This window comes from Urocampus carinirostris, chromosome 4 (assembly GCF_059441175.1).
Source record: "Urocampus carinirostris isolate Australia breed hairy pipefish chromosome 4, RoL_Ucar_1.0, whole genome shotgun sequence".
Lineage (NCBI taxonomy): Eukaryota > Metazoa > Chordata > Actinopteri > Syngnathiformes > Syngnathidae > Urocampus > Urocampus carinirostris.
Genome location: NC_142352.1, coordinates 39,547,846 through 39,574,328, shown reverse-complemented (window position 1 = coordinate 39,574,328; position 26,483 = coordinate 39,547,846). Strand labels below are relative to the sequence as shown.

At 37.4% G+C, this 26,483-nt stretch overlaps 1 protein-coding gene and 1 pseudogene across 1 annotated transcript in view; both read right to left on the bottom strand.

Annotated features, from left to right (window-relative positions):
- Nucleotides 1-4,005: 4,005 nt before the first annotated feature.
- aldh1a2 (aldehyde dehydrogenase 1 family, member A2) overlaps nt 4,006-26,483 on the bottom strand; it is a 53,628-nt gene continuing 31,150 nt past the window's right edge. The window contains exons 5-13 of the mRNA XM_088334512.1: nt 26,314-26,375; nt 22,904-23,032; nt 20,634-20,747; nt 16,633-16,735; nt 13,382-13,566; nt 11,853-12,017; nt 10,380-10,537; nt 8,097-8,171; nt 4,006-4,809 (exon numbers count right to left, since the gene is read on the bottom strand). Coding sequence (XP_088190638.1) covers nt 4,737-4,809; nt 8,097-8,171; nt 10,380-10,537; nt 11,853-12,017; nt 13,382-13,566; nt 16,633-16,735; nt 20,634-20,747; nt 22,904-23,032; nt 26,314-26,375 — 1,064 coding nt within the window. The 3' untranslated portion in view covers nt 4,006-4,736. The remainder of the gene's footprint in view (nt 4,810-8,096; nt 8,172-10,379; nt 10,538-11,852; nt 12,018-13,381; nt 13,567-16,632; nt 16,736-20,633; nt 20,748-22,903; nt 23,033-26,313; nt 26,376-26,483) is intronic.
- LOC148367536 (U2 spliceosomal RNA) lies at nt 23,957-24,037 on the bottom strand (annotated as a pseudogene).

Below are 26,483 nucleotides of genomic sequence, written 5' to 3'. Positions count from 1 at the left end.
ATCAATTTTAGTTAGATTTTTTTTGTGTATTGCTTTTACATTTTAAACTTGACAATAGTCGAATGGTGTGCATGAGGTACATGCAAACAGATACGAGGTATCCTGAGAAGCAGGGCGATGGTGTGTAATTTTAACCCTTTCCAGGCCATATTTAAATCGAGACAAATGTGGAGCGGAAGAAAACGCCTGTTGCAGAATTTGCTTTCGCATAGTCGCTAGGTCTATAGGATGGCCCAGGGGAGCCAAGGGGGCGCCAGCCTGCAAAAGTTTGGGAACCATTGGTTCAAATGAATAAAAGCTAGTTGCAATAACAAAGCATATCACATGTATTCACATGAAATTGGGTTAATTAGTTGAAAGTAAATCAAATTTCTTACCCTGCAGCGCATGAACAATACAGATCCTCTAGCGAAGTGATTTTCAACCACTGTGCCACGACACACTAGTGTGCCGTGAGAGATTGTCAGGTGTGCCGTAAAAAATTATCCAAAGTCACTTTTTAAAATTTTAAATTTTATAAAACATTTATGAATCATTTTCTGCAAATATTATGTCATTGTCAAGTGTCTGTACTGTAAAAACTGGGGGTATCATAAATTATATTGTAATTAAACATCCCGTTCAGTGTCATTTTATAACATTTTTGGTTAGTGTTGTACCACAAAATTTTTCCGATGTAAAAAACATGCCCTGGCTCAAAAAAGGTTGAAATACACTGCTCTAGCTTGTTGTTTAAGATGGAGATTACAACAAGATGGGGTTTATCACGTTTGTTTCGTGACCTGTATATTTTTACCTGAAGCTGAAGCTTTTCATCAACCTTTTCAACAATTAAATCAATAACGTAACCCTCCAGTGCATAGATAGGCCCTATCAGTGACTTTAAGAAATGTGATCTTTCTGGGTTGAAAAAATATCAATTGCCTTCGGTGAAATGTTTCCTTCTGTTACACTTGCCACAGCGCTCCTCACAGAAAGTTGAGTGTTTGTCCGATTGAGTAAACGGGGCGGGGCTAAGACATAGGTAAATTACCATTTAACCTGCCAATGGTAGTTTCTATCATATTTTATATTAAGGCTTTTGCGAAGCGATTTTGTCTCAAGTTGTGTTAGATTATCAAATGTGTCACTGAATATGTTGTCCCTATTGCAAGAGTTTTGCAGATATATAACCTTTATCATTTAATCATCACATTATTCTTTTGACAATCACACTATCCATGTAGTCGATATAAATGCACTTTATGCTTATGTGTGCTAAGAGCATTTAATGAAGTATTTACCTGCTCTATTCGTTTAATGTTTCAACGTATCCTTTCATTCAGTACTATCCCAGCAATGTTTCTAAGTGGTGTTCTGATAAATCTGTCCTTAAGTCTGCCGTACTCTAATCATACCACCAGCAGAATACTGTTAGATCATGTCTTTACAAAGGTTTCTTGTGAAGATGTCACTATCTTACCTGCATTGGTAAAGCCCAGCTCTGTTATGTTTCATTTTCCAGCTAAGGTTATTTTTGTCAATCGACACTCCTTTCTTGTAAAATCAGTGATCAGCCATTTCTCCATGCTCATCCAGGGAGGAATTTATCCTGATGCCCCAAGCCCAGGATACTCTATTATTTCCTATTATGTATCGTTTTAATAAAAGTCCTTAACTGAACTGCTCTCTTCCGCTCATTTTCTTCATTCAAATACATCTGGATCCTGAAAGTTAAACCTATGGCGTGACACAGATTGTCTATTCTTATAGTTGTCAGTTGTAAGGTTCCACAAAACTGTAAAACAGTTGAAACGAAGGGGATTTTTTGGGGCATATTCCCTAAACTAAGAAATACCTCCCTCCGCATTTTTGTTCTTGGGCATTTGAAATGAACAGGAACGTTAAGCTGTACTTAAGCCTTTAGTGTGTCACAGTTTGGGTAATATAATTATCACAATCAAACATGATAGTGATAAACTATCAATTATATAATTTCGACAGCCATTTCAATTATAGCCCTCCAAAATGTACAATCCCAGAAATATAGTTGTTTTTCAATTATGCAATTCCATACCTAGCACTTGCTGATTACACTGGTACAATTTGTGCCTAATACAAACAATAGATGTGCTTGTAATGCTGTAAAATTATATGCAACATACTGAATATTTTACTGTTACAGCACACTACTTTGACTTTGCTAGACCTCCTGTTGGATCGAGCGAAGTGACACCTGAATTTTAGCGGAAATGCGTAATGAGTTTCTGTGTATGGTGTTTATTACCTTCCACAGCTATGTTTGCTGGTTGGTCAGAAATGATTGCTGTTATTTAAAATCCTGTCAATTTCTTCCACCTTACTTTGCTCCTGCTTCGCTCGTGAGCCATTTTATTAGTTACTTGGGCAATTTTGCTTTTCAAGCTAATTTTTACGAACCACGTTTGTTAACGGTTCCAGCCAGTGCTTGCTAGCTGTATTTGTTAACTGTTTAAAATAAGTTTTTGGTAACTGCTCATCCTTTGCTCGTTATTGAATACTGACATGAAAACTTACGTACGTGTAATTCAACTTGGGAGTGCAGTCACAGACAGAAAAATCACCAATACAGTACTCCAAAGGTATGTCAACTTTCAAAAATTTTCAAAGAAATCGTTGTTGCTCAGTTGAAATCCTCAATTACCAAAGGATGGGAGGAATCCTCGTACAATAATCCCCTCTCACAATCATTTCTCACTTTAAATTATAAGAAAATCTTTTGCCTCAATTGTTTTCTCTGTCATACACTTTAAAGGGTCACTGTGTAATATTTGACCCCTAGATGTTGCTGTATTGTGTAATGCAGGGGTTGGCAACTCAAAAAAAAACTGGTCTGGTGCCGCAAAAATTTAAAAGCATCATACAAGCCTGATAAGAAATACTTTGTACAGAACATACTGTATATATCTATATTCATTGGAAAACCTTAAGAATGTCTGTGTAATGCTTTCCTCCAACAGAATGCATTTTCATTTTCTATTAGCAAACATTTTCTAAAAAGCACCGGGGAGTCGCATGAGGCTCCAGAGCTGCTTGTTGCTGACCCCCGGTGTAGTGCAACCGAAATAGAGTGCTACGAGGCACGAAGAAGAATCTGAACTACAGAGACTCAAAGTGATCAAACTGCACAATTACTTATCATTTACTTGCTACGACTTCTGCAGCATGCAAACATAAAGTTTTTGGGTCTTTGGGAAGCAGCAAGACGGTGGATACTCATGTCAGCTCCCTCTTGGCGAGGCTCATGTCATGTGAAATATATACAAATTTCTCGACCTAAGGGTATTTTGAAAAGGCACATTGAAACCATGGTTCAAATATTTCTATTTATTATTCAAATCAATATCGTTTTTTTGAATGCATGTTTTACTTTTTATCACTTGAATATGCTAATTAATACACAATGTCTCTTAAAAGTTTTTTAATGGAATTAAAGTAGTTGTACCATCTTCTACAGATTTGTCAAACATACTGCCCTCGGGCCGGATCTGACCTGTTGGATGATTCAATAAGGTTCGCCATACATTTTTGAGTTTGTCAAAAAGAGAAGAAAATCTTTAGGTCATTTCTATCAAAAGTATACATATTTTTTAATTCAAATAATTGGAAACCAAATACTCTCTCTGGTCGTTCGAGGGCAGTGTTGTGTTTGTATAGCTTGTTGGGTTTGTTTAGGTGTAAAACTGTATTCACTCAACTGTTAAAATAAACCGGTTAACACATTCAATCCCAAACATGAAAATCTTTCCCCCAATTATTTGTGAATAAATCCGTTGTGTTTAGAAACGATCCCGTGTAAGCAGTGATTATAATATGTAAGGTAGGTTACTTATGTAGGCTAAATGATAAAGCATAATACTGAAAAACAAAGCTAAACATTTCAGGTTAAAATTATTTTAATGATCTGGCCCCAACTAAGAACAGAAAGTCTGGATCCAAACTGAGTTTGACATCCCTGTTCTTCAAAAAAAGACACAAAACCAATAATTTACATGAAAAGAAACTATTTTTTACTCAAAAAATGGTAATTTCATAATTTTATAGCACATGGCAGTATAAACATAACATAGATGGACATCAATTACAGTTACATAACATTTCAAATACATCTAGCCCTCTTAGCAAGTGAGAGTAAACTTTTTTAAGAGGTTCAAATCAAAGTCAAAGGTTTTCATACAGTGTTAAGTCAAGTTTAAAAAAAAGACAATTAGAAATCAATTCGTAATTAACATTCCTTCTATTCCTGACCGAGGATGACAACATCATTAGAGGTTCTGAAACCAAAGTGAGCACATTTTTGCATTTTATTGTGGGTTTCTGTGTGTGTGAAAAGCGACATTTTAAGGTTTGATGGCAATTCTTTCAACACAAGAGAGGTTGAAATGCCAGATTGCGAGTGGGGCGACAAGAGTCTTGCAGGACCTTCTTTACATTCACAAGTGGGAGGTGCTGGTGGCTGTTTTTTGCAGTAGAAGTATTTTGTGAGTGCTTTAGTGGAGTTAGTGGAGGAGGTCAAGGAGGTGCTTCGGCGGTTGTCTGATGGGATCAGGACAGCCGGAGGTCGCCGCAATTGGACCAAGTGACTTCCCAACAGAGGATGCTGGTGGTCGAGGGGCAGAGAGCAGTCACAGTCTGTAGTCATCGTGGAGATTTTCTGTGGTTTGTCGCCCGTTGGTACTGAGGAAGACGCTACATCCCCTCGAGAATAGGAGGATGCTTTAAGAGTTCTTGGCGACCATCTTCATGGTTATGGTCTTGACTTCTGAGTACTCCTTTAAGCCACTCTCTCCCCTAAAACACATAACATTAGTTAGGGCCCGGTCACACAGCCGTTTGCGGCTGAATCACGGCCAGAAATTTCTGCCTGTGAGGCGGACGTTATTGGACGCTTTGAGATCGCCATACAGACGAGATACAGCAGTGTTTAACACGCGGTCGGAGATTCACGCGCGGTTGGCAGCGCGAAAAAAAATTGCGCTGCTCCATACTTTAGAGCACGGGTACACAGCATTTCACGGGCATATCGAAGCTGAATCACGGCCAGAAATTTCTGGCCGAGAAGCAGACGCTGTTGGGCGTTGTTGGACGCTTTGAGACCGCCATATAGACGAGATACAGCAGTGCTTTACTCGTGGTCGGAAATTCACACGCGGTTGGCCGCGTGAAAAAATTTGATTTTGCGTAGGAGTCGGATTTGGGCACAACACCGGCTCGGGAGCTTTTATACCCGTGGTCCACACGAGAAAGTGACGCGAAAATGACGCGATGAGGAAGCGGAACAGTTGCCGGCGTCTGTTTTGCGGGCATACCACCGATGAACAGCGGGTTGGCCAATTTTGCGCATTTTCCATCGCGGGCAACCACGGGCAAAAAAAAAACGCAAAATTTTACCCGCGATACAGACGCAAACGGCTGTGTGACCGGGCCCATAGATAGATAGATTCTTTATTCATCCCCGTAGGGAAATTCACAATTCCAGCAGTATCCTTGTGTTAAAAAATAAAATAATAAAATAAAAAAAATAGAATACAGAAATACCCAATATAACATTAGCACTGAGATTCTATGTCGGCTTCCGTTTGGAAAAGGATCGGCTTCGCTGTTACTCCCAACAATTCCCTTACCCTGCCAATTTTACGATCAATCACAATGTGCTTAATGCATTTTATGTATAGTGCCCATACAAGCTGTAAATGTTCCACTTTTTAACTTTACCCGAGGCTCTAACCCAGTGTTTCTCAACTGGTAGGTTGGGACCCAATAGTGGGTCACGGACCCGTTTTCAGTGGGGCATGGGCCTTTTTCTTGGCAAATGAATGCCAAGAAGGAGAAAAAACGGAGGGTCAATTGCTCTCCCTGACAGTAGATGGTGATAATGCCCCAATTTCTTCTACCTGATCAGTCAGGGACCACATTTCATTTTATTTTGATTTTGTTGTTTTTATTTCCTTTTTCTGCCCATAGCAATGGGTCCCAAGAAAGTTAGTGGTAAAGGGAAGAAAAAGTGGAAACTAGTGACAACAAGTCAGAGAAGGGAACAATTGCGACATACAAAAATGGTGTATAAGTGTCTGATATTGGAGTGCTGCTGGAAGGTACAATAAATGGTTCAAAAATATTTAGTTTTTAGCTTTTTATCGGTATATTAAACTTTATTAACTTCATGACTAAATAATTAGCTATGTTTAAGTAAATTCTTTATTATCATTTTTAATTTTTTTAGTATATGGCTATTTAAAAGCAGTTTTAGGGGTTGGTCATATGCAATGTTGGCATACACGATACTTGAAGAAATTTTGGTTTTTCTGGTCAAAAGAGGTGAATATATTCTAATATATTTGCGTTAAACTGTACAATCCTTTCATTGGACAAATTTAAGAAGTGGAAATTCTTTCTTGATTCAGCTTGTCATTAGGGTGGAATGGTCGCTCCTGAAGTCAGACCAGTTGACATCCAGTGCTCTAAACCACGTATGTCAAAGTCAAGGCCCTAAAAAAGCTTAGTTCGGCCCCTGAAATTATTTTTTTTTATTGTTGTATCATATAGGGTTGCAACTAACGATTAATTTAATAATGTTTGAATTGGTCAATTTCTTTTAGATTAATCGATAAATCTGTTTTTTTTAAAAAGATCCTTTTTTAATGTCTTCCATTTAAATATTTAAGTTTTGGACATATAGAAAAATAGTGCACAAAAAACGGAATATTCTATAATATAAAACAATAAAAAATTAAAGTATTTGTCAAACAGCCTAACAAGATAAAAAATACATACGTATGTGTGCTATACACCTCCAAATATTTAAGATAAAGTGCAAAAAAAATAGGCAACATCGGAGGAGAATGCTAGTGCCTCGTCGGATGTCACATTATTGTACATTAAATATTTTTATAGAGCACTTTGAGTTGCATTTTGCCGCCTAAAAGGTACTGTATAAATACTTTTGGATCAAGAGAACATTGTCCATCAAAATATCGTCTCAAAGTGTCCTCTGTCGGACCAAAGTGTTAGTACTAATTTGTCTGCATTGAATGTTCAAGAGAAAATTCAATGCAGTCTCTTATTTGCACTAAAATAACGTGCTGAATGCCGCATAAATCGTGCGACACAACGAATCAATGATAAAAATTGTTATCAATGCTTTTAATCTTAATTTTAATCGATTTTATTGATTTGTTGTTGCAGCCCTCAGATCATATACCAAGAATCGTTGGGTATATTTTCACTGTTTGTACTATCCATGGCACTTTGTTTTTATTGTAGTTTAGTGAATGATCAAAAATTGCTATCATTTTCTTCCCTTGAAGTGAGTTTAACCCACTTTTGCTAAAAAATAAAATATAGGCCACTGATGTTGCCTGTATAACACCAGCTTCTGTTATTTAATGTTCAGAATGGGTATTTTCATAACAAAGAAATTTGTCTTTTGTGTGTTTGTTACTGACAGAGCCATAAGAAAATAATTGCATGATTTTTCTGACGCACTAATACCTTGTCAAATTGGATTGTTTTCTATTTCTAGCTTTGAAGTGTTTTTGCACAAATACTGTTAGTGTGAGTTTACTGTTGGGATAGCATAATAGTTTGAGACAAGAGATTTCAAATCTGGTTTTAGTCATTTGACTGTTGGTTGTTGATTTTTGTCCAGTCAGATTTGCACATGTACTATGTGTTGCTATATCAATGCAATCTTCCCAATACAGTACCTTCAGAAGACATTTTGCTGGCCCATGTAACAAGCATGAACAATATCAGCAGTGTCTATCAGATTTCCAGTTCATAATGACAAGACTCTGGCAATTACAGTATTTTTGAACCTTTTGACAAGATACCTTATGTATTGTGAAGGTGGTTGTATTTAAGGTAGCGTAAGTCCAGCTGCACCACTCTTCAGTGTTAAATTTTGATGCTATGGCTGTGCATGAGCTGTACATGCATATTTTACTTGGTGACTTAACTAAAGAGACACTTGGCATAAGGATATAGTCCTAACCTATTAAGAAAGTCTCTAAAGTCAATATTAGTAATACAGTTCATTGTGTACAGTCCTCGTACGGGTCCTCACAAGTCTTACTCACAATTCACGCCCATTGCCAGACATTTTATATCCTCCAAATGGACACTGTGTGCTCAGAGCGTTGAAGCAGTTTATCCTGAAAAGTACACAAAACATTCATTATTACTCTGGTGCATTAGACTCACAGCATGGAAATGTCTGGCCAAAGCAGACTATCATAGGGGCGTTCATGAAGATGGATGTAGGAACATATTATCATGAGCACTGATGCTGTTTTAGCCACCCTCTGGATTTGATAACATAATCGCATTAGTTTTTAGCAAACACAGCTGAAAGTAGTCAGTTGCATATTTGAGAGTTGCTTAACTTCAGCCATCTGGGAAAGACAACGAGGAATTATTTGACCCAGAAGTATTTCAAAAGAGGAAAAAAGATTTGAGTCGGAAGACATGACGCTATTTTGGTGCCAGTTTGTCGAATATTTTCATTCAATATTGAAAAACTGAGTTGAAAAGTTGTATTTAATATAAAATTGGCAAATAATTATGAAATTTGACATTATATATGAAATATGTGCCCAGTCTAGGTTTGGTTACCTAGCTAACTAGTGTTCTAGCAGACGCACCGATTGGACATACATTGTTATAAACAAAGATGCTACACTCCACATTTCAGGTAAATTGAAATGTCATCATTCATTCTTAATTAGGGATGGGCAAGTACTGATACCCACTATCGTGCCAATGCCAGTCTTTTTTTCTAAGGCAATGGTACTTGAAATAGTAGCCAACGCTACTATTGGCTGCCTATCAGTGCATATTTAGCAATCAAGAAGCTGTATTAAAACAATAGTCATTAAACATTAAATAAATGCAATGATAAGGAAAACATTCCATTGGAATTTTAGGGTACATGTTTAAAAATGTCAGTCATAATGCAAAGAGAAGGGAATATATGTACTAATGGTATGTGGTATTAGTATTGATGAACGCTCGAAATGTGGGTATCGGTATGAAAAAATGTGACGTTCCTAGTTTTAACCATCACACAAGAGAGGGTTGTCCAAGTCTAGCCTTTCAGGATCGTATTAGGGCTATCTGTCAACTCTAGAAATTGATCAAATTATTGATATTATCGATATTAAGCCCTTACTTGGATCAGATCGATATTATTGTCCTGGGATAGATACCATACTCCTCCACCAATTACTTCAAAGCAGCACCTTTATATGTAGATAGTACAGTCCTTCTCGCTCTCAGCCAACACCCTCGGCTGCTCTCTAAGTTTATGCCTGTTTGTGTGACTGACAGGCACACCTCTCCCTACCTGGCCTGCTGCTGCATCTTGCCTGCCGGGTAGAAGAGAGGGCCAAATCTACGCGCCCACCCTTATCAGCTGTGTATGACAGAGGTAAATGGGAAGCGCAGCGCGATGTGGACTTGCCAGGGATCATTTGTGTGGTAAATTGGTCCTGAACAAAAACCCGCGAATCCGTTTTCACGATGGCAATCAAGCCAAAAGGGCTTTTTTGTTATATTGTTTTTTATTTTGACTCTCTTGACTTCTACTCTGTAACATTTGTTATTGTAGAAGTATTTTATTTTTGATGCTGTTAAAGGTTTTGAGATTGTATTGTTCAGACAATTTGCACTTTCTGACTTTATCTTCAAAATATTGTGGAGTGGACAATATAGTTGACATGTTGACATTGTTATACTTGTATTTTTTTTTACATTAATCTGTTTTAATTTCACTCGTATAAATATTTATATTTTTATACTGTTAACGTTTGAATTGTAGTTATTTAATAAAAACAATTTTTTGGGAGAAATAGCTCAAAATCGGTGCGCAGTGTTTATTGTGAATACAAACTAACTCAGGACGGAGGGTTCTATTATTGAATGATCATGAAATTTCCTAGCAAAACGTATCGGCATCGGATCAGTAACGATTGATACTACCATGCATTTACTTAGATCGGATTTATGCTTAAATTCCCGGTATCGCCCACCCCTAGCGAAAATGTTTAGCTCATGTCAAAGTTAAAAACTCCGTTTAACCATAGCCATCAGCACATGATTTTAAAAGAAAAACTCCCAAAAAGCTATTACAGATAATGAAATGAAAGAATCACTTTACATATTCAATTGTCCTGTGGTTATTTGTTTTTTATATGTAGAATGTCTAAACAGCAAGGCTAGAAAGAAAAACATCAGGAAGGAAGCATTTCTGGTGTAATGATAGTTGAATGGCAAATGTCCAGGATATAGTTAGTGAGGGCCAAGTGTGTGAATGGTCGCTACCGCTAAAGTAGCAAAGAAGAGATGCCATACAGGAAACTTACCAGACAGTGCCAGCCTGCATGGCAGTCGAGATAGTCATGGCTTTGTTGATGTCACTGGTAAAAACGGCAGCAGCCAAACCGTAGTCCGTGTTGTTGGCCCGCTCGATCACTTCCTCCATCCTTGAGAACTTCATGATCTGCTGCACTGGTCCAAAAATCTGCAAAGCATTTCAAAACTTACACACAGCTCACTCACCAAGGCAGTTATTTTCGCATCACAGTTTAGTTTTTTTGTTGGCAAGAATACTGCAACAATGATGTTTCCATGAAACTAAAAGATGGGACCATTTACAATTTACAATTTAGGCCAGTCCTTAAGCACTATCTTGTAAATATTTTTGGCTATGAATCTTAATATATTTTTTCAATCTTCTGGTTCCCCTTTTAAAGGTATTTCCAAACAGATTTATTTAAATTGGGCACAGAAAGAGTAGTGTTCCACTCCACAAATTTTATTCAAATATGTTGCAGCTCTGAAAGAGACAGCGAATGAAGTGAACAGTCGCTGGGGGCCTTGTGACTATAGGTGATTGTGGCGTTTTGTTTGTGTTTTTTCAGTGCGTGGGTCGCGGTTGGGATACTTTTTGTCCGGCTAGTTCCCCGATAGCGTCGGGGCTGCCAAAGACTTCCTGTTTTTTTTTTTGCTCCCCGTTAGCAGCACACAGTGTTGTTTAGCTATTGTTGTCATGTGTCCATTGGTTTATTTCCGACCAGGTTTGCGTTTTCAGCCATTTTTCATTGTTGTTTCCCGTTTAGCCTGGCTTCCCAGTAAGTGTTTTTTGCCGGCCAGCATCACATTTTTCTGCCGAAGCTGCGGCCACCTTTTGATGATCGAATATTTATCAAATTTGATTTAAAATAGACGAACATGGAGAAATAGCCCTACTTCATTTTAAGTTTTTCAATGCAAACTCTCAATTTTTCTTTATGAATTTATTTATTTTAAGTGTTTCAAGGCCAATTGGATAAATTTAAACAAATTTATAAACAAATATACAACGTAATATAACTTATAAATGCATATAAATGCAACTGAGAAAGGTTGGATAGGCATACGCTATTTTAATTCCTTATTTATTTCCGAGGTATGAGATTCGAGACTGTATCAGCGCATACAAAGATTTTCAATTAATCCGTAATTTCTTTTCTCCCTGGTCAAAATTTCCGTACGCAATGCGGCACAGAACTCATAAATTTTCCCAATAAAATTGTTTGCAATTATTGATTTATTGATGAATAATTAATTAATTAATTAATTTATTTATTTATTTATTTATTCATTCATTCATTCATTTATTCATTCATTCATTCATTCATTCAATGTAACATTTTGCTGCACTTCTGATTAGGTTAACAACACTTCACATACGGACAGACTGTTTTGAGTATCGATTCCTCAGTGACTCCCAAAAGACAGAAATGAACCACCTCTAGACATCCAAACTGTCCACCTGTAAACATCCGTATGTTCACCTCTTCTCTGGCGATGCGCATGTCATCCCTCACATTGGAGAAGACGGTAGGCTCGATGAAGAAACCCTTCCCGCTCAAAGCTTTTCCTCCGCATTCCAGCTTGGCGCCTTCACTGATGCCACTCTGAATAAACTCCAATACGCGATTTTGATGCTCCCGGCTGATCTGTAAAAACAACAGACACTAAACTAGTACTATTGCCCTGCGATTTAGTTTCCAACTCCACTAATTTCCTCAAAGCGCCGCTTCTAAATATATGTAGCGCAAGTCCTTTTCTCTTTCACCCGGAACTCTCAACCACTCTTAAGTGTATGACTATTTGCATGGCTGACAGGCACCTTTTTCACACCTCTCCCTACCTGGCCTGCTGTTGCATCCTGCCTATTTTGAAGCTAAATATAACAGAGGTAAACAGGAAGCGCAGCGTGGTGTGTGACTTTTTTTAACAACAGAGAAGTGGTAAAGTGGTACGCTACTGTAGCAAATGTATTTAAACACATAAAAATAGTTCACCCCTCAATTAAAAAAAACAATTTTGGTCCTAGTAGCTATTATTATTGTTTTATGTGTAACTCAGTTATATTGAACCTAATGTTATTTGATAACGATAATTAAATGCAAATTATATAGGGCTCTCGTAAACTTGATTATGACATTTCAGGTAAAATGTATGCGATTTAATCGATTTGACTCTAGTGTTCACTCTCAGGAGGCTGTGTGCAAGCCCTGATGAGCAGGTAACTTTGCTCAGCTCATGTGGAGATACTGGACATATGGGAGAAATCAGGTAAATGAAGTCGTATTGTATTTATTTTGGTGTTATCATAGCTGGTTTTAATACTTCAAATCAAGCCCTATTTTTGTTTTACATTATCAGAAATATAGAGAGTACTGCTTTTAAAGTTTGCTTTCCAATACTGGATGTGAACATGTTACTAGTCCTAAACAAAAACCTGTAAATCTGTTGTTTGTTTATTTTTTGACTCTCTTGACTTTTGCGCTGTAAAAGTTATAGTGGTAGATTTTTTTTTTCATATATTGGTAAAGGATTTTAGATAATATAATTTACACTATAAGGATTTTCTGACCTATTTTAAAAATGTCTTGCAATGAAAAGTATATTTGACATTGATATATTTGCATTTTTGTTACATTGCTGCTTTTCTCTTTGACTCTCTTGACTTTTGTTCTGAAGCATGTGTAATGGAAATATTTCTATTTATTTTTTATACTGTTAAAGATTTAATTGTAGTTATTTCATTTAAAAAAAAACATTTTTAGTGCCTTGAATCTTTGTGCTGTGTTTATTGTAAATGTAAACCAACTCAAAGGGGTGGGGGTCAATTGCTCAAGGATCTTGACATTTTCAATAAAAAAGTATCAGTGTTGGATTGGTATCGATCAATATTACAATGTATTTACTTGTATTGGATCGTTACTAAAATTACCAGGATGGCCTATGAAACTATGAAAAAAAGGTAAATAAAGTTACCATCCCTGACCTCTAAAATAGGAGTTTTCGACCTTACCTGGGGACCCTGCTCAGCAGTTGGATCGAACGGGCTCCCCACTGTCCTCCTCTTGGCTCGTTCCACGCTTCTGCGGACAAACTCCTCATAGATTGGCTCCTCCACAAAGACACGCGAGCCTGCCGTGCAACACTGGCCTGCGTTGAAGAACACACCCTGGTGGGCCTGTTCAACAGCCAGATCCACTGGGAAAGCAAGATGTCATCCATTTTTAACATAGGTCAAACCAAATCAAAATTAATTTGGATAGCGCTTTTCTGGCAATCGATGTTTAATACCCATTTGTGTCAAACCAATACTCAATGCTTGAGTAGTCGTAATATCGATAACAAATGCCAATTGGACCAAGAAATAAAATTACATTCCTTTCCAATAAGGAGTGAATGAATATCTAACATTTCAGACAGTTTTTTTGTAAAATTGCATGTAATTAATTATTTATTTTTTACACCTGGTAGGAATCCTCAAATGAGCTATCCAATCAAATATGACAGATGGCAGATCTTATTCTAAAATTGTTTTGGAGGGGTAAATTCTGAAAAAAAATCTGATGTGCAAAACAATTCAGTTTATATTAAAATCATTATTTTTAAGGGTTACACAATTTAGTAAATTTAGAAAATTAATATTTTAAATGAGCCAATTTTTGACCAATGCGTTACAAACTTTTCTTTTGCATTGTAGTTCCTAATTCCAGTTCCTGAGGGAAGCAGATACTGATATCAGCTACTTTCCTCAGTACTGATACCTTACAATAAGATAGTAATGGGACTCACCCATCTATAAAATTAATCTAAATCTAATCTAATCCATCCAAACTACTTTATAAATCTCGATTATGTGTGCGTTTGTGTGCGTATCTGTGTGTGTTTTTTTTTGTGTGTGTTTGTTCGTGACGTATCGACTCCAAAACAACTGAAACAAATTTCGGGAAAATTTACACAGGTGTACTTTAGACATCCGTGAGTGTTTTTAGCTAGGTTTCGTATCAAGGCACCCCAAATAAATATAAGAAAAATGGTAAAAACCTGCTTTCGTGTGAAATGCAGTAGTAGGGGTCTCATGCGCCCTCTGGCGGCCAAAATGGATACTGCAGCTTCTTATTACTGACCACAAGCAAATACAATCTTCTATCGGCCTGGCAACGCCGGGCCATTTCGTTTGTTAAGATTAATTACTATTCTTAAGTGAAGGATACAGTTTTTTTGCCAGTAAAATAAGGAAAATTATAATAACTAAAACAGGGAAAAGTATTTTTTGTTTTTCTTATTCTATTATCTCGTTATCTCTACTGTGGTACCTCTTTATATGAGGACTTCTTCACAAAAGAATTTCGATACACAACTATAATTTTTAACTTCACAAATCGTGTTTGCTTTATGGAAGAAATTTGAGGCGTGTGTGATTTTTTTGTGACCCTTGCCATGAGTCACGGAAAGGGAAACGTTAAGATGTCTGAGAGAAAAAAAGGACAATGATGACGATTGAAATTAAGCAAAAAAACAACAACACAATTTTGGTGTTTTAAGTGAGTGACCAAGCCAAGAAACAATCTGGAAGCAGCGAGTGCCGATCACCAAGCCGCGGAAGAATTTATACAGCGCTCCATTGCAATAAGTCCTGATGGGAAGTTATTTCCTGTTGCAAAAAAACAGCGAAGAGGAGGACAAACCTTTGAAGCTGACGTTTACAAAAGGAGATCTGAGAGGTGTTGGCTAAGTGGGAGAAAGTTGCTGCTTTCTGAATTTAAAAAAAACCTACAGAAAAATTGGCAACTGCTTGTGCGACAGCTCCCTTTAATGAAGCCTGCCCCACACATTTTGAAGAAGATGCAGAGACAAATCTTTTTGGATATTTTTTTTTCAAAAGAAAGTGAAAGCATTGTGAGTCCAGCTAGGAGGGCAAAAAAATTGTGCTCTAAAAGATTTGAGTGTGTTGACATTCATTTAAAGTGATAGTGACTTTAATTTTAAGTGTACAGTAGGTGCTTACATATGATTTAAAGTTGTGTTCTGTCACTCTCCGCGTTCCCCCACTCCTACTTTCGCACTTCCGCACCATGCACACACCTTTGTACTGCATCCTATAATAATCTAGCATTTTATGTTGTTAATAACTTATTTATCTTATTAGCTGTAATTTGTATGTTTAATTACTAATTGAATGTGTTTAAGTCATCAGCAGTATGTGCTTTATAGCTATTTTGGATTCACTTTGAACCTTTTGCGAGGTTGGGAACGGGCCAGTTACTTTTTAATTATTTCATATTAGGAGAATTCGCTTGTTGCGAGCAATTCAAGCTATGAGCACAGTCCTGGAACGAATTCAGCCCGTATGTAAAGGTACCACTGTATTCTCATCGTATTATTATTTTCACATGTAACGCCGTTTAAAAAAATGTAAAAAAAAACATATTAAAAATGGACAAAAGTGACAGGGCCGATAGGAGATAATGTTTGGAAAAATATTCGTATTTAAATACATTTATGTGGCAGCTTTTAACATAAAAATGCAATTCAAAGTGTTGCTTACAATAAAGCATGAGTTTTTATTATTGTGAAAAACCCTGCCCCCATTTTGAAATGAGAAAATAAATATCTGCCATATTATTTGAGGATTTTTGAATTGAATAGAATTGTCTTTATTGTCATTGATAACAACACAGAGAACATTGTTCACAACGAGATTAAACATGGCACTCTAGGATGTACATTCATAAAGATTTAAAAGAGCAAAAGAGATAGATTGTCCCTATGAATATGCAAAAAAGAAATACTTTTACAATTTTACTTTTACTAGAAAATAGAAAATAAAAATAATTGATATAAGCAAAATTATCTGCCAATGGGGTAAGAATGGTGTCATGTCTTCAAAAATTCTTGTCTGTCTATGGCTGCTACCTTGCTCAAATCTGACACCTGAGAGACAAGACCCTGCTGTTGTCCACAAAGGGTCACTGGACTCCCTTGATTTATGGGTCCTAGTCAAAGCCCCCGACCGACTCTGTGACTATTTTCCTGATTTACAGACCTTGGGGAGACCCTCAGACGGCTGTTGAAAACATTTTAACGCCTCGCTCAGGACAGTTTGTTGAGTCCACTTGTAATCTTGCTGAAATTCACTCACCATCTGACATTCGAGAATGAAGCTCCAGAGAATACAAAGCAATGGCTCCACTATATAAAAAGGTAATTGCCCTAGTATCGATAGCATCTCTTGGTCACACTCGCACCACAAATTGTCCAACTTACAGTCGGCATCTGCGAATATGATGTTTGGATTCTTGCCTCCCAGCTCCAATGTCACTCTCTTCAGGTTAGTCTTCCCAGCTGCTTCCTGGATCAGTTTTCCAACCTAAAGGGAAAGACAATACGGAGTTTACTCCAAGTGACGCAGGTTCAACGCCTCCTCACTAAATCAAGTGGAGGCGTTTCAATCCTTCAGTCGTGCAGTTTTGCAGCAACGCGATGATTTGTGGTCGTAGTAATAAAAACATAAGATATAAGAAGTAGTAAGAAAGCGAGAAAAATGCGTGGGTGGCTGTCAACCGACTGAAAGTGAGGAGTGGAGTGCTCATAGTGAAGGTATTTTGGTATACTGATTTTGTCATGCAAAAGCGGTCAAGAAAATTAGTATGGAATGGTGTCCTGCTTCCATTAAAGTCCTTGACTTGGGTATCCCTTTATAAAGATGGCATCTGAGATTTGGTTAAAATCCAAACCGTGTTGAATTGCAAGCTCAAGAAATTTTTTTTAAAAACATTTGATTAAGATACCAAATGTTTTTTCATGGCTTCAATATATGATTACAATGAGAATTTTTAAGACCCTGATTCTAAATGAATTATGATTCTGATGATAATAATCGAGGGCTGAATTATTTAGCTTAGTGCAGGCCAGCTCACTATTCTTAAAATGCTCAACTAGACATCTTGTAGCCCCGAAAGCTTGGATGCTTCAACACAGCGTTGATAATAAGTTACAATGCATTGTAGTTGTGGAAGGCTTACAAGATATCTGATCCAGGCTAACCCAGTCCTACTTATGCTTCAATGGTACTTCAACACCATGTTAGCGTCTGCTCTCTGCATCAGGAAACATTTATTCCCCCCAAAAAATCCCAGATTTGCAAGTCGACATGATAACATTTTTGCATTGTGTAATTGTGTATAATTAAGTGAGTGTGAAGGTAATCAAAATGTAATATTTTAAATCTAAATCTAATCTTACTTAAATCTAATCCATTCATCTGATCTAAAGTACTTTATAAATCTTGATTTGTGTATGTGTGCATGTGATTTATAGGCTCCAAAGCGGCTGAGCTAATTTGCGTGAAGGTTTACGAAGTGGTACTTAAGGCCTCTGTAAGTGTCTTTAACTAGGTTTCGTGTTAAGGCACTAAAAATGAATACCAACAAAATTGATAAACATCAGCTTTCGCAGGGCTGCTTTTGTGGGGCCTCGAATGTCCTATGGCCGCCAAATTGGGTACTGCATCTCCTGACCGCCAACTACTCCAAGCATCTGAATCTAATCTTCTATCGGCGCGGCAATGCTGAGCCGTTTTGCTTGTCTTACATATTTTCAGGTGTATATCATACATTTTTATGTATTTTTGTTATTATTAACCTATTTGACAAGTAGATTTTTTTATTGTTTTTTGTTTTGTGCGCTATTTTTGTATTCGTCCAAAAACTTTAATATTTGAATAAAGGGCAGGACATTAAAAATGTGTTTTTTAAACAGTTATACTATCCAAGAAAACCACCTCTGTAAACCAAGATTCATTCTCGTTTTCCCACAGTGGTTCCTTAAGTCAGGTGTTCATTGTTGGCTCTGCATAACGTTTGATCACATTGCACAACATTTGCCTTGGACTGGTTTGTCTTTGATGATCATGCCCTTTACAAGAAATAAAAACAGCACGCTGAGCTGCCAGTCTCTTACTAGTAGTCACAGTCTCACTTGTGTCGTCACAGGGACTCTGACCCAAATCCACCTGAAGCCACACACAAACCGCGCTCGGCGAGGAGATGCTCCTCTCTTTACGACATCCCGCTACTACTTTTGCGGTGAGTCACTGTCTGAGCATGGGCAGCTTCTGACAGAGCTGAATCTTATTCGCAATAATTGACTCCAGATCACACCAAACAACAGGAAAGCTTGTAGGGGAAAAAAACTCACAAGGGAAATGTTCCATCAACGCAAGATGCCAAAAATATGTTTGTCTTACAACTGGTGCGAGGTGCATTGATGCAAGATTGCGTGAGAGGGAAATTTGTGCAATTTTTTTGATTAACCTACTCTATGTCGGACGTTTTTATCAAATTGGGAGAGCTGGTGCCAGCCGTTTTTTTTCATTTTTACTCATTTTTGAAGGCCTACAAAAGGCATATAACACATCAAACAAAATCTTGAACCCTGATCTTTCATTAGAAAAAAGGTATGTTTCTATCAATTGTACATTGCTAAGTATTTTGAAAATACTAATTTTGGAGAATACTTCTAAAAAAAAAAAAACAGGTTTTTGTGAAATTATGCATTTAAATTTTCACTTTTTTTTTGTTTTGCATTTGTGATACCTCCAATATGAAATTAAATGAAATGATCTGCATTTATATAGCGCTTTTCAAGACAAAGAATACTTCCCAAAGTGCTTTACAATGTGCTTCACATTTACCCATTCACACACACTCACACAACAATGCTTATTAGGGGTTCTGTGTCTTAACCAAGGACACTTCGACATGTAACACCAGAGCCGGGAATTAAACCTGCGATCTGTTGATCCCAAGACGAGCGCGCTACCTCCTGAGCTAATGCCGCCTATGAATCCTATTTTGACACAAAAGCTCCAAGATACTTAAATTTGGTGACAAGTTCAAGCTCTCAGTGGTTGGTGGTGATACCTTGGGGTCATTCCTTTTTTTTTTCTGTGGTGATTTTCAACCCATATTGGGTTGTTTCTTTGTCCAGGCGATTATCTCTGAGATTCTGTTCTTCACTTGCCAATTCGGCAATATTATCAGTATTACGAAGTCTCTGTTACGGTAACGCAAGCCGGCAATGTTTAGGCAGAGAATGTCCGATGATCTTTCGGGCTTTTTTGATCACTCTCTTTAAAATCATCTTCAGGAGCAATTTAACAATTATTTCTGGTTGATAATTCAGCATAAATTGCAAAGAATGTCTTGCACTAAAACATTTTTATACTTGTGACTAATGAAAACTGGAGGTATTGTAGTGATTGTATTTATTTTTTTAAGTTAAAATAAATTATTCAAACACAATGTAATTTTGAATTAACTACGCTTCACTTACACTCATGATTACATATAGATATTATATAGACTTAAAATATACATACATTAATTTTTACTTAAATAGATATTTTATCATTAGAAAAACATCATGGACCATTAAATATGGTAAATGTAAGAGATATAAGCTGGGAGAGGAAAACTACATTCAAATGTCACTTGGAGCCACTTTTGACTCAAAATATCATCCAACGGGTTTGTAGAATCAACAACTTTATCAAACTGAACAGTTAAACAATCCACAACCTCCCAAAAAAAATTCATTGTCAGAATAATCACTGATTTCAATTTCAAGACTTAATTTAAACATTCTCTTTCCAAGCATAATGAAGGCAGCAAAAGCCACAGACAATGTCTTAGATGTTAGGTACATTAAAATGTCAGCAATGGTCCTCAAGCTCTACCAGGCAATGGAGTAAAATGCTTGGTGAAAACATGTTGCCTGGCAGATTTCAGTAATGCCACGGCTTTTGTATTTGTTGCTTTTGCCGTCTTGTGATTTTTATATGGGGTTCTATTTTATGGCGCAATATTCAAAACAGACTGTATCGACTTTTCAATCCCAACAAGTCACGATTGTGAAATGTAGCCTGGCAGTCAAGCATTCTTTCTGATTTTGGTTCACTGTAAGATTTTTTTATCATCAAGGTTGCTGTTGAAGATATCAGATATGTATCATGATCTTCAGCAAAGAAATCTGCTGCGTTGGATGTATTTGCCAACCCGGCCTCTACTTTGTTTTTTAGCTGGCTGTCATGTATGGCTCGATAGCATGGAGGTCTTGAGCAGAGGAGGACCAGTGCTATTGACAGAAGTGTTTGTATACTCTTAACAGATGAAATACATTCAAGATACAATTTAGTGATCTCCGCCAAATAAATGACATACTGGCCACTCCATCCAAATGAACTCAGTTTACACATTCAAACGTACCTCGGTCGAGCCCGTGAAGGCCACTTTGTCGATGCCCATGTGTGAGGCGATCGCCGCTCCCGCCGTTGGCCCGAATCCCGGCAAAATATTGACGACTCCCGGCGGAAAGCCGGCCTGTCCAAACAATACGAGAGGAAACAAGCCTTAGCGGAGATGACAGCGGAGCCAAGTAAAACCGCAGGCAGTGCGGGAGAATCCGGACCCAACCCAACCTCCCCACCAGCAGAAAACGTTGAAAATCGAAGGACACAGACAGATAGTCTCCAGATTTGCAGAACGAAATATAAAACAGGCAAATAGTTTTACTCATCTCATCACCATAGTTTTAATCTGCACACAAGCAAGCGCGTTATTCTGGTGACCAGCCACATCAAATATTAAGTCTATTTGTCAATTTTCTCATTTTGCTTACTTGGTTTTATGCCAAGCTTGACAACTTTCTGTCTAGCTTTGTTTCTTTCACAATGGAAATTACTTTCTTTCAAAGTTGTTGGGTATCTGTAAATATTTAGAGCGTCTACTGCAGGGGTGTCAAACTCATTTTAACTCGGGGGCCACACGATAGAACAAAAATTCTGTCGGGGGCCAGACTAGTAGATTAAAGACAAAGAAAAAGAGATAAAGAAATAAGAGAAAGAGGGAGGGAAAAGGAGAGAGGGTGGGAAAAAGAAAGAAAAAGAGAGAGAGGGAGACAGCGTGAGAAACAAAAGATAAAAAGGCGTGAGAGAGGGGGAAAACACAGAGGAAGAAAGAAATCCAAAGAGAAATAGAAAGACAGAAGGAGAGAAAAGAGAAAAGAAAGCACGAAGGGTATAAAGAGAGAAAGAGAAAAGAGAGATAAGGAAAAAATGAAGTTAGAGCAAAAGAGGTTAAAAGACACAGAGAGTGAAAGAGACAGAGACAGAGAGTGGGAGAAAAGGTGTGGAAGAGAGAGAGAGACAGAGAGAGAGAAATAAATACAAGTACAGTGTCTTTGAGAGAGACACCCGGCTTTGGCAACATCAAGTTGTCATATTTCAACCTGCAGCTTATTTTTCTCTTGCGCTTCTCTGAGTGTTGTCTCGCAGGCCGGATTCAATCCCTTAGCGGGCCTGATTTGGCCCGCGGGCCGCCTGTTTGACACCTGTGTTCTACTGTACTAGTAGATGATTGAGCTAGTTGATAAGACTATGTGCTTTGTTTGTTTTTTTCATTAAATAAAAATAAAATTGAAAATTAACATTCACTATCCACTTGCCATATTTTTACATAAATAATTTAATACAAAGTATTATTCTTTTATTCACTTTTTAGTTTTGGTAAATACATGGTAGTATCGAGCAATACCGATACCGATCTGATACTAATACTTTTTGCTTGGAAATGTCATTTTCATTGAATTATTAAACCCACCCTCTGGAGTTAGTTTAGATTTACTATAAACACAGTCCAAAGATTTTAGGAACTCAAAATGTTTCAATTTTAAAAAATAAATAACTGGTAAGTATATTTTATACTTTTTCAGAAGGTGTTAGATGTGTTAATATGTCAGGAGGAAGACTGTATTGCTCAGTAGCTAGCATTACTAATGCTATCCTTCGTTTCTTTATACAGTGGGACCTCGCTACTTCGCGGTTCCACGTTCGCGGGTTCAGAGCTTCGTGGGTCTAAAAAATAATAATAATAAAACAATTAAAATTTTTTTTTTTTTTTTTTCAAGCATTTTAGAAGGGGCGTTGCTACTTCGTGGTTCCACGTTCGCGGGTTCAGAGCTTCGCAGGTCTAAAAAAAGATGATAATAAAATAAAATAATTAGAAAAAAAAAAAAAATTGCATTTTTAAGGGGCGTCGCTACTTCGCGGATTTTCACTTTTTGCGGGTGGTTTCGGTCCCCATTAACTGCGATAACCGAGGGATTACTGTATAGTGCTTTTTGTGTTTACCGACAAGGTGAGCTACCTCATCGTAATCAAAAGTGTTCAATAGTATAGCTTTTCTGTTCTTGTCTACTGTTTGCTCTCCTCGTCCACTGTTTACTACGGGTTACTACCGTCACGTAGTTAGGTCACGTGTGTGCAAATGGTCAATAGAAGCGGCACTTTGAAGAAATTGGTGGAGGGGAAAAGTTTAGATGCCAGGAATAGTATCGTTCCGATCCAAGTACTTGCTTAAGATCAATTATATTGATATTTGTATCGATATGCCGACCCGTAATCCCAACAAATTCAATTGCGATGGACGTGAATCATCAACATGGTTTGACTTGACCTGAAGCAAGTGTGTGATGTTACCTCCTTGACAAGAGCTGCCATGTAGAGGCAAGTGAGCGGCGTCTGCTCAGCTGGTTTGAGGATGACGGTGTTTCCACAAGCTAGTGCCGGCCCCAGCTTCCATGCCGTCATCATTAGGGGGAAGTTCCACTATGTATGTGTGACACACATATTTAACAACGTAAGAATGCATTAGAATAAGGCACTAGGTGTTCACAACTAAAGTCAAGCACACTAAGATACCATATTTGCCGAACAATAAGGCGCACCTAAACACCCCAAATTGGCCAGAAATGTTAATGTGCGCGTTTATAACCTCATATACTACAGAATACGGAGAGTAAAATTGGAAACGCATACGCTTGTCATGATTACTGATTCGGGGCACCTGCGGCGGCCCCGGTGGCGCCAACAGCCCTGGTTGCTGACTGGCTCCTTGCCACTTTTTAAAACCCCGACTCCCTGTTACTGATCGTTGCGAACCTTCAGCTCCCGCTAAGGCAAGCCTTCCGAACCTGACTCCCTGTTTTTTGACTCCCGTACGTTTCCCGGCTTCGACCTGTTTCTGTTTGATCACGCCCGACAACCTGACCTGCTTTTCCCTCTTCGACACCGCTATCGCTCGCCAGAGAAGTGCCACTTCCACGTCCCGAGCGACCTGCTCCCCACAATCAACAATCACTGGATCGTGTGTGCCAGCTTACGTCTCCTTTCTCAATAAAACTAAGAAACTAACGCAATTGGGTTCCCGTCTCCGTTCCTGGTGCCTGACAACGCTATCTATTGGGGTGCATTTCTACTCAAGGATTTACTTATACGTTCTATTATATCAATCGATAAACATGGCTGACCAAATTTGCAAAACATTCCATGCAACAGGAATTGAACCTGGGTCATGGCAGTGGGGTTTGGGGTTTTTAAGGGTTATTGATCTATCTTCGTTATTCATTATCCATTATCCGTAATCGGTCAGTTCATAATACGCTACAAAGCCAAGGAGCCGGGACTCTTACTCTCAGCCAAATGGCTAAGCTAAGGTCCTAGCCCTAAAGCCTTGCTGCGATCATTGCGAATGCACCGTTCCCGGAGGTACTGCAATACCGGGCCGATGCGTGGAGTGGACAGAGCAAGCTCTTATTCCATCTCCAGAATGCAGTGAGGGCGTCGACACTTTATAATTAGACGACCAGTTGTTCAGATAACATAAAAAAGGCATTCGATTTTATCTCGTTATCACACCATTTTTACTTACAGTGCCAGAAACAAATATTAGAGAAGGGAGACAACAGAAAGTATTTCAGCAAACTACTATACAAGCTCTTTTACATATGTAAACATTAAACTGCAGCTTTATTATAGAATGTTTAACCTATGAGAGTTCAGAACTAAATTCACAAACCAATGTTTCTGGCACCGTGAGTAAAAATTGTGTGATAATGAGATAAAATTAAATGCCTTTTCATATGTCATTTGTATCACTGGGGTCTACTGGTTAAGTGTCAGTGATCTCACTGCCGCAATCCGGGTATGATTTCTGTTGCATACAACGTTTTGCAATTTATACGCGATAGCTCTTACTGTAGTCTCAATTTCATGGGCCTTATAGTCCGATGCACCTTATATATAGAAAATATATGACAAAAGACACATTTTTTAGGGTGTGCCTTATAGTGCGGAAAACACAAGGTATATCGTCTATCTGAATAGATAAGTGTTGGATTATGGTGGGCGCCTCATTTTAAGGATTATTGTAACAAAAAAAGAACAGATTCAAACACATCTCACACATCAGTGAGCATCAAGATAGTATTTGTTACATAACAAATGCCAAGTGTTTTTTACTTTTTTTAAATTCACCTTCACTGTCCAGTAAGCTAAATCTTCTTTAACTGGCTTATTTTACTCAGAAAGCATGAAATAGAGACATAATCTGCAAAAAATAGCCATTTTACATTGGGAATAAAGAAAATATTCATATGTTTATGTAAAATAAATAATTTAATGTTTCATATTCTTTAGACAGGACAAACTGCATACTATATATTTGTTGCTCTAATATAAAAAGGGGGAGCATAAGTAAATAATTTTTTTTTTGTTTGTATTTGTAAGTTTGCTGAGGATGCCAGCGTTTTTTGATATTACCACTATTATTGCACACAGTTGTTCGTTATTTTGACAATTATCCACTGTTTATAATTGTTGTCACTATTGTCTTATCATGTTGCAGTTCTTTGATACCCTTTTAGAGCTGATTTGATTTTTGTAAACCAGGACGTTAAATTTAAAGAGAATTGATTGGGGGAAGGACCTATAAGAAAAGGGCTGGGCAAATAATGGCCCATGGGCCACATGTGGCCTATCAAGCTTTTTCATCTGGCCTGCCAAAGGAAAATAGTCAAAATATAATGACATTATACAGTACATAATAGTAAATAAAGATCTATGAATAAAAATATTTTTGGATGCCAACTTTGTCCCCATCGCCTTTTTGTGTGTCTACACACTACTACAGAAATACCACAAAAATACTACAAAACTAAATATCAAATTTTGGGATAAATAACTGGAACCTAATATATTACTTTTCTTTCTTTCCGAAAAGAAAAAGATCCAAAAGAAATGCTGCAAATATACTACTACAGTAATGCTACAATACAAAAATACCATTACAGAAAAATTAGAGCAGAAATTCTACAAAAATACAACTACACTATTATTTTTAAAAAACAAAATAATGGAAAAATACTACAATTGTACTACTATAGAAACACTTAAATAATAATTTTACAGAAATACTACAAAAATACTTCCACAGTAATACCATAATACAAAAATACTACAACAGAAATGTTACATAAATACCTATACAGTAATACCACAAAAGTACTATATATATGAATATATAGTACAAAAATTCAACAGAAATACTACAACTGAAAAGTCTTCATAATACCAAGATAGAAATACTACAAAAATAAAACTACAGCAACACAACAAAAAAAGACTAAAACAATTGGACTGTAGAAATACTACACAAATAGTAACAAATGCAACTTTTTTAAAATATATCTTCATTTTTATTTATTTATAGGTGAAAATAATTGTATAACTCTCCAGGATCGGCCCCTAGGCCACATTCTTTAACCCAATGCGGCCAATAACTCTAAATAGTTGCCTACTCCTGTTTAAAGTGGTTTGGAATTTGCATCCTGAGCGTTTTTGTAGCATTGTTTAAAATTTATTGATGTCTTCTCTCCTTACTTTAAGTGTCTTCTAAACTACAAACTCATCAGGATATTAACATACACTGTATACATGTTTTGTTTCTTTTAGTGAATTAGACGAAAACTCCAATATCACGTCAATGTAGCGTGCATAAAAAGTCCATTCATATTATGATGGCTGTCACTTGAGGCGACTGTTCTACTCACGGGGATAATTTGTCCGCAAACTCCAACCGGCTCGTATCTGGTGAACGTCAGATATTCTCCATCTGGGAAAGGATCACGTGCACACAGAACAGGAAAACAAGTTGATCCAACAAGTGAAAACGTGTAGTCGGCATTGCCACCTCGCGCTCAATCCGCTTCCTCTCCCCCCT